Genomic DNA, 9758 nt, shown 5'->3' with positions numbered 1-9758 from the left:
AAAAAAAAAAAAAAAAAAAAAAGAGAAAAAAAGAAAGAGAACGTACGTGTAAGATACACTAGGAAACGCAAGATCGTTTCCGCAATCCATACTACTCAGCTCTCGTACGTGTACGTAGGTGCAAAATATATAATATGTATAGTAATCTGTACGACTGCCAGGACGGACGTACCATAACACGTGAAATTATAATATAATAATAAGGTATCGTATGTATCTGTACGCGCGCATTATATATAATACAATTTTTCGTAGAAAAAAAAATAATATTAATAATTTAAGTGAACGATTAAAAACAAAAATTGATATTTTTTTCTTTTTTCTTTTATATCATATACTCCTTCTTTTCTTTAAGAATTTTTAACAATGACGTGCATACGAATACATACGAATTATCGTTACGTATATTTAATATAGATATATGTACGGTATATATATATAATAATATATATATATGTAATATATTCACACAGGTGAATCTCATATGAAGGCAAGCCAAGGCCACGACATGAGACGTGCAAATTAAAAAAGGTAATAATTATTAAAAAAAGAAGCAAGTAAAAAATTCTCTCCCAAAACCGCTTTCCAACCACAACCAAGCACAACCACAGGCAAGGTACGGGCCTTTGTCAACGAGACAGTCATCAACCAGTGAATAATGTGGCGCATTACCGTGATTATTATATATATGTAATATAGTAACAATTTGAAAAATCTATATATATATATGTAATGTATGTATATATATATATATATATATACATATGTGTATATATATATATACATATATATACGTATGAAATACGAAAGATGGGTTAATTCAATGTGGTTTCTGGTGGATGGATTTGGGCAAGAAGAGAGAAGTAGATGGAAAAGAAAGGATCAATTAAGGAGGAACGATTAATAATTACGTGTATAATAGGAGCCAGTGACGAGCACCGTCGATGGGTGATCGTTAATGCGACTATTGTTTAACGACAATGGTCGGATATTAATTCGTGGCAATTCTGTTAAAAATCGACGAGTAGCTTGATCTTGAAAACCGTAATGACGGATCGGTGCTGGCTGATGGATGATCGTTTAACGAGATATTTTTAATTTCTTTCTTCTCTGATAAAAAAAAAAAAATTACCGTTCACGATGAACGTGTTTTGGACACTCGATGATTTGGAATTAAAAGTTAAAAAAAAAAAGTTAATCTAGAAATTATTATCGTGACAGAGCGAAGTTTTAAAGTCTTTTTAGCCTCTCCTAAATTTTTTTCTACTTCTGAATATTCCACTGAGATGGGTTAATTTATCCGCATGCCACGTTAAATATGAAAAAAAGCTACTAAGATTGTTCAAACTATATATACTATATATACACTACCACGTTGAGAAAAATATACGTTAATCAACAACAATAACAACAACAACAACAAATAGATTAGAAAAAAAAAAAAAACGTATGTTCGGATGCTGTGCATTAATCATCCCCAAAAATTTTCTAATTGCTAAAAATTTGTCATTCCCCCTTACAATTCCACCCTTGAAAAATCCCCACTGAGACTACTTGGCACAATTCACTACGACGACAAACCAGAGTGTCCAAATCATCCACTGTTTCCACACAAAAGACCAGCACTGATGCGCCAGACGCGTCGTCGCAAGTGTCACTGAGAATGAACTCGAGACTTGCTTGGCATTATTCATTAAAAAAAAAAAAAAAAAAAAAAAAAAAGGAAAAAAAGGAAGAAAAAAAAGATCATGTATGACACGTGTGAAATAAAAAAAAAAAAAAAAAGAAAAGAACGAGACAGAGTGCTTTTTTTTTTTTTAGAGACTGGTGGTGTTTGCGAGCAGTATTTGTAAGCCACTGATTCGGCCGGATTAATCGATTAATCGAGTACAAAAAAAATTAGGAATTAGACAGCCAGGGGTTGGAACGAGAGATGGAATGAGAATGGAGAGAGAAAGAGAAAGAGAGAAATAGAGAAAAAAGAGAGATCGATGTGACAATGGGTACAAAAAGTATACGAGGATATATAAGGTAGGCACAGAGCGATGGGTTAATGTAGTAATCGTTACGCTAAAAATTAATCAAATCATACGAATTATTACGTACGAGAATACCTCATGCTTTTACCACCGGACAGAGGAAACCCTAGAGACTAAAAGCTAGCACAGGCGAGACTCGTATAATATATATAATTGTTTCTGTTTAAAAAATTTGTTTTGCATTCGACACTAAGAAATAATCCCGACCTTTCTCCTTCTTTTTCTCCGCGTAATGGCGTCCGCTGCCCTTCGACTATCCACTCGTATCCGTTCCCCGTTTCCTGCCAAAGGGGAATACTCAAGATGGCGGCCTTGGAGAAAAAGAGGATCGCGATCACAGTTGCGTCGATCGTCGCTATGAAGTTTCTTATTGTTATTTTTTTTTTTTTTTTTCCTATCCTTCTCCTCCTTCTCTACTTTCACTTTTAGAGTCTATCTTGCGTCTCTTATTATCGATTTTCTAATGTACGTAATGTTATTGTGGCATTTTTTTTTTTTTTTTTTTTTACGTGTCGTCAATGTTGAACCCTTTCCTTAAATTATTCTTCCCTCCAATCCTTGCTTTCTTTTGTGTCTTTTTTTTTTATTTTTGCCATTTTGCTTTTTTTTTTTTTAGAGAATCGTACCTTCACGCTCGATACCGCTTCTGGTATGTGGGAAAGACGTGGACAGCTTCCGGTTCTTGACAATTTTCGCCCTTCGATAACCATCTTCCATTTTCCACGAGTCCTCCTTGCGCTCTTCTTTCGAACCTCTCAGCCACTTTCCACCGCTCTTGACCTTTTGCCGCGCGAACGAGCCATCCTTTCCTCGAGAATAGCTTCGTGCGTTCGATATCGCGTTTCATTCCCCTTCCCTTTTCCCAAGAAAACTCATGAAAAGAACCTCGACAAATTTTCGCGTTCGAAGAAAACGCGAAAATCTCACGATTTCGTTCAATAAATTTAAAATTGCAATGAAACTATTTTTTTCTTTTTCTTTTCTTTCACCACGCGCATTTATCGCGCGGATACTTTTTGTCTTTTTACGTTCTCGTGGTATCTCGATATCTCGAAAGCTTCGGGAATAATATTATTGAACAGCGAGCAACATGTAAAATCTCGCGATTTCTTCGAATGCACGAAGCTACCAATTCTCGTAGGCGACTACAGCCTTCGTATTCCCTCCTCCCGTTTCTTCCACACGGGTGTTGTTGTATCGTGTTCGTCTATATACGTGTTCCTGGATGGGTACGTGCACATCGACGATGCACAGCAAACAACGATCGTGGCTTGTAGCAGCAGTGAATCGTAAGAGTCGATAGAGAGCAGGAAACGACACAGAGAGAACGTGAGAACACGGAAGAAAGACGCGATTCTTTTTTTCTTTTCTTTTCTTTTTTCTTTTTTTTTTTTTTTTTTTTGCAACGATTTTAAAAATGCGTTACGTGTGTGAAGAAAGGTGGTATACACGTGGCATGCAAACGGTGAACGGGGCTTCTGGTATACGATTGTCGAGCGTGTCGAACAAGCTTTAGGGGACACTCATCGAACGATACAACGTTGTTATTGCACTATTATTGCTCCCAAATATATCCATTTTAATACTTTTTTTTTTTTTTTTTTTTTTTTTAAGGAATTGGAAACTTTCGTCGACGATTTATCGCTCGACAAGGTCCCAATATCTACCGGGTTACAATCGAGTTTCGGGTTTCTTTTTGTCGCAGTGTTATTCACTGAAAGCTAAACGCCACTAAATCAAGACCAAAAAAAGCCTACTGCATGCATTCCTTCGAGATCTATGCTCTTTCACGTGACCTGATCAAATTAATTTCTACAACGGAGAATAGATATACGTATATATATACTATATATGCTCGATTCGAAATTTAATCGATTTTCGGTTGATTTCCTTCAGAAAATAATAATAATAATAATAATAATAGTAATAATAATAATAATAATAATAATAATAATAATAGTAATAATAATAATAATAGTAATAATAATAATAATAATAATAATAGTAATAATAATAATAGTAATAATAATAATAGTAATAATAAAAATAGTAATAATAATAATAATAATAATAACAATAATAATAAAAATAAAAATAATAATAATAATAATAATAATAATAATAATAACAATAATAAAAAAGAATTTTAAGGAACTTTAAACAAGGAAGGAAACAGAGTAAATATAATTTTTCCGCGTTCGTGATTGAGAAATCACGATCTTTCTTTCCTATTTTAATAAGGTTTGATTTGAATAACGAATAGAAGAAATTAGGGAAAAATAAAAATTATTCAATCGGAGGTGTGTTCTGCTTAAGAAAGGTAAATGAAACGAAAGGACAAAGAGTATAAAGTTCCAATGACGAGATTGGATCAAGAGAAACGAAAGAGGGATAAAAGAAGAAAGATAAAAAGTTTAGGAGAAGGAACGAGCGATGCATGCCACGTAATCGAATCTCGAAAAATGGACAGTGAGAATTCTTCGTGTTCTTTTGATAAAGTAGAAAAAGTTCTTCTTTATTGCCTGGCTGGAAAACATATTAAATCGTCTTGGCATTCTTTCGAAATGAACATGTTCTTTTCTTCAAATATCCCGCGAATACCGTTTTCTCGAATTTCTTGACGATAAAAAAATCATCCACGGATAAAGATTCCTTGCTTTTGCAAAGAATTTATTAATTATTAATAACTTGTGATTGCGTTGAAATTTCGAATTTTATAAACTTTCGAAAAACTCGAAGATATCCCAAATAATTTTTATTCAATTTTTATTCTTTCTGAAATCTTCTTATCGTCAAGTAATAATAATTTCTCGCAAAACTATCCATCTAATTCCATCTTCTTTCGAAACACTCGAAACTCGCACGCATCGAGTTCAAATTTCCACTCTTTGCCAAGGCTACCAATTACTTCTTAAGTCAAGAACTCGACCGATTCGTTTAATTCCCTTTTACAACATTTTTTCTTATTGTGTCGCTTCTCTCTTCATCCATCTTCCTCTCTCTCTCCCTCTCTCTCTCCGTTGCGTGCTCTCTCTATTGTCACTTCTCATCTTTCCACCCATTTCCAGCCATCTTCTTCCCTCTTTCTAGCTTTCGTTTTCGAGCTTCATCGATTCTTCCCCCATTTTAACATTTTTAACTGCGAATCGACAACGAATTCGGAAACGCGAAACGGTGCACGCTTCTCGACAGAGAAAAAACGGGGGGAGAATACAGGAGAATACAGTGTCAAAAGAGGAAACGATGCACCACTTCGCAATTCCATTCTTACGTGTTACGCTCTCGTTCGATTCAAGCTGTTTGAAAAATCTGTCATCTCGACAGTAATAATACTCGATTCCTTATAGGGAACGACATCTAGGAGTCACGAACGCGGGCCAACGTGCACAGAATGATGAAAGAGAATTGGTCGATTCATCTGGTGGATTATACACTTGAGAATTTATCCGCAATTGATGATTGCGTTGCTTCGTTTCTACGAATGGTTTAATAAACATTCTTGTTCCTACTAAGTTTTAATTCTATTGATCAAATTTTAAGAATACTATTATTTATTTCTGAGAAAATTCTGTAATATTTATTTAAATATCTTTATTTTTGAACAGTTATTAATTTTTGATTATAATTCCTGAATTCTTTTCAAAATTGTCTCGAGTTGAATAAAAATGAATGTATGATGTTATCTTTAAAAAAGATTTAATATTTATATTCATGTATATATATATATATTTAAAGTTTAACTTATATCTTGCTTAAATTAAAAAACTTCTGGCTCTTTTTTCCCTTTATCGTTGGCACACTGTCATTATAATCTTCTCTTGTTATAACGTATAACAACGTAGAAAGATTAATCGATACTTCGTTAAAACACTTAGGAACTCATTAAGGCCATCCAGATCGCCGACGAATTCTTTTTCCCTTAAACTCGATACAAACTTTCTCGGCGTACATACCTCGGCACGTTGGCATAATCACACCCGATTCAAGGAACGGGTGTAACATTTATTATTATTAAAACAAGTGATTTCTCTTTTAAAAAAAAGACACGTGTGGAATGTCCATGTACACTATAAAAGGTAACTCTCTTACGATCACTAGAAATAATACCCTGCATCGAATCATTTCTGAGTAAAACCATTTAAAAACGTAATACATAATAATACAAATACGTCCAAAGTACAAACGTTAATGCTAAAACGAGAAACGTGGAATGTCGTAAAAATACTTTCCAATACCCTGTAAGTTCCGTGACTAAAGCTAACCTTACAATTCTAATCGAATCCGCGAAGGCGATCGCGTGGAAACGTCAGCGAGAGCAAAAATGTGACGTCAAGGACGTCGTTTCTCAACCTCGATCGTTCCAACATCGATCGTTCGATGCCTTCTTTACCGATCGTTGGTTTAAATGGTTTAAAACCATTTAACTTGTATCTCGTTCCCGCTGAAGTTTCTTACGCGATGGAAAATCGTTCTTCAGCGAACGAGGAATGATTATGGAAGGGCAGAGGCTCGCTCTGTCTCGGGTCGACCTACCACTGACCGATAGACGCTACCCACGTGGCCTTTTTTTTTCTCTTTCTATTATTTTAATTCACGATTTTTAATATATCTTATCTCGTACTGAATACATTGATTTCGATTGATGCATATGAAATTTTGTTTTGTTTTTTTTCTTTTTTAAATTCGCTGAGTTATATCAGAATATATAAACAGACTTTGGAATAATTTTTCTTAAATTTATATCCTCTATATGGATATTTAAAGTTCATTAGTTTATTAGTTTCTTTGATCTTAGAACGTCGTTCTTTAATATAAACTCTTTTCGAAATATTTATTTAAACGATAACGTAATATATCTTTTGATAATACATAAAAGATTAATTCTAACTAATTAATTTCATATGCATCAAGCTAATAAGCAATATCAACGTAGAAAATTTTCGAAAAAACATTCAAAAAAAAAAAAAAATATCTCTGACAGAGCAGTTTAAATTTCAGACGATCATGTTCACCGAGAGAACAGAATTTCTTTCTTTTTTTCAACGATTTCCGCTTCTTTTTTCCGCCTCTATCTCGGCGAGAAACCACGAATTGCTCCTTTTCACGATGTAGCAAACACTTTCGTGCTTGCTTGTGTGTATACATATACATATGTACGTGTATGTGTAAGAGAGAAAGACGTGGGATCAGGGTCTGGTGTGTGAGCACGAGCTCTCCCTCGTACACAAGGGGTCAAGGGAAGACGAGTGAGTAGAAGAGTTTGAGAGAAAAAAAAAAAAAAAAAAAAAGAAAAAAAAAGAAAAAAAAAGAAGAAGAAAAAATACAATATATATATGAGAATAAATACTTCAACAAGTAGAATAAGACAGTAGTTCGCGAGCTGGTTGAACGACGAGCAATTAGTTGTAGGTAAATAAAGTCTGTACACCCACCTTGGTTCTGCTGGAATCATCGAGAACCCTAAAAAAAAAAAAAAAAGAGGGTCGGGCAGAGCGTGGGGGAGGGGAGGTCAAGAACGGAGCCTTTTTCGCGAGGACCATCTAAGGGTCAGTGCTAGACCTGTGGTAACCCGTGAAAACGACACGGACAAAAGCAAGTTTAACATTTTTCACAAGTGTGTGGAAAATCGTGTCTTCGAGTCGAGTCGAGTCGAGCGATATTATAAATTTCTAAAAGAAATTTCTCCTCAACTCGTGAAATTTTCTCCATCTCTCTTCCATTCTACAGACTCGACTCTACGACACGCAAAGTACCATTTTCTCTAAGAGACAACGCTCGCTGGCTACGAGTCAGCGAAGTTGATGGGAGAAAAATAGCGATCGAAAAAAAAAAAAAAAAGAAAATAAGAGGAAAAAAAAAAAGTAGTAGCAGCAGTATAAGAGCAATCGTGAATCGTGGAGATACAGATACTGTCCCTCCCTCGGGAGGGACCCCGAGTCTCTCCCTAGTGGCTGTCTTTTCTTTCGGTTTTTTTTTTTTTATGTTGGCTTGGTCGTGGTGTGTTGGCGGCTGTTGGGAAGAAACAAACGAAAATGTGAAACTTTTCTTTTCTTTTCTTTTCTTTTTTTGGTTTTTCACTGTCTGTCGCGATTACTCCGAGCACACGGTTGTCGGCTCGGCCGATGAGTTTCGTTGATCGCCTCTCTCATTCTCTCGGCCGTCATCACTGTCGCCGCCTTTTTCTTGGCATCGCCTTCAGGAGAACCCGTGGCAATTCTCACGGATCTCGAAGTAGAGATTCAGCAGTGCCGATTCCGGCACGTCGTGGAAGCACCTACCCTCTGGCCATTGTACGCATACTGAAACAAAAAGCAAACACACGAGGGTCAAGTTTTGGCAGCCATGTATCGCAGCCTCGGGATGTTTCTAACGTTCCAGATGGAGGGGATATATATCCTCTTCGTTCCCGATTTTATGGAGAATTTGGAGAAACATCCCTTTTAGAATATTTTTTCGATGTAATCGTGTCGTTACACGCGATGTGAGTATTGATAATCTCTATTGCAATAACATGTAACAGGATTGGAACGAATTGTGAAGCAAGAGAGGATTGATTTTTAAAAAGTGTTCGCAGATCACAATATTAATTAAGTGACAATTTTTTGAAAATTTCTATCAAAGTGAAGCTGAAGTGAACATATTGTAATATTTCTATAATTCTCACTATTATTTGAATGGAACAACTATCATTACACGTTATATCTTAATTATAGCAATTATTAGTTCCCTTTTTTTAGATCGGTAATAAGAGATCGCGATTGAATCAGAAATGGAATTGGGGTGAAATGAAACGTTGAAATTCAGTGGCACGTAAGTTTGGCGAGTCAGATATCGGAGAGATTGAATTTGTTCGGAGAAATCTTCTCGCGCAAAATCTCTGCTGGATCTCGCGTCGGGAAAACGGGACAAGATACAAAGAGGAACGTTCGTTCCTGTTGAGATTCTGATCGATTGCCCCCTATTTCAACGAAACTGGGAAAGGATGCCGGTAAGCGGCGACCAAGTGCGTTTTCTCACGAAAGTAAATCCTTCTTCGGGAATCGTTCGAGGGGGAGAAGGATCGTCCCACGCTATAAATTATCCGAGTGTCGATATCAGCGCGAAGTATTTCGATGGATTGCTCTGCTGGTCGACGCATTCGTCTTCTTTATCGAAGAATTTGTTGTTATTTTCTTCCCCTTCTTCTTCCTCTTCCAAGAAAAGAAACATCACTTTCGAAAGATTTTATCAAATTTGATTAATTTGAGATGTTTACTTTATACAAATTTTTATTTTTTTTTCGTAATTCCAAATAATATGTTGCGATAACATTAAATTTGATGATAAGGCTTATTACTTTGCCCCAAGATCGTGCAGGATTATTTAGAAAATTAATAATCGACGATAGGTATCGGTATAGCTAATTTAATTAAACGTATGCGCTCGGCGAATTTATTAATCGACCTAAATTTCCAATCTAATTCCAATATTATATACGAATGAAAAAATCGGTAGAGAGATCAAGTACAGAGATCCAATTAATTTCACCATCAAAATTGGAAACATCAATTCCTGATAATATAATAATTTGAAACAATTCGGTCCAACAAATATCACGTATAATACGAATAATACAATAATCGAATTAATTGTCGTCTTTTTCCAGATGAAAGGTATATTATCCAAATGTAAACGTATATAACTGAAAACCTCACTCGTGTCAAATTCATATAAATTTCT

General features: G+C 35.3%; 1 protein-coding gene across 9 annotated transcripts in view; it reads right to left on the bottom strand.

Annotated features, from left to right (window-relative positions):
• Positions 1-9758, bottom strand: part of LOC122712383 (RNA binding protein fox-1 homolog 2) — a 182307-nt gene that overhangs the window by 40130 nt on the left and 132419 nt on the right. For all 9 annotated transcript variants that reach the window (XM_043931997.1, XM_043931999.1, XM_043932001.1 and 6 more), the window contains one exon: positions 8318-8338. In XM_043931997.1, the coding sequence (XP_043787932.1) occupies positions 8318-8338 (21 nt within the window). The remainder of the gene's footprint in view (positions 1-8317; positions 8339-9758) is intronic.

The sequence above is a fragment of the Apis laboriosa genome, unplaced genomic scaffold (assembly GCF_014066325.1).
Source record: "Apis laboriosa isolate Shangri-la unplaced genomic scaffold, ASM1406632v1 scaffold1_cov151, whole genome shotgun sequence".
Lineage (NCBI taxonomy): Eukaryota > Metazoa > Arthropoda > Insecta > Hymenoptera > Apidae > Apis > Apis laboriosa.
Note: the sequence above shows the minus strand (reverse complement) of the source record. Positions and strands in the feature narration are given on the sequence as shown.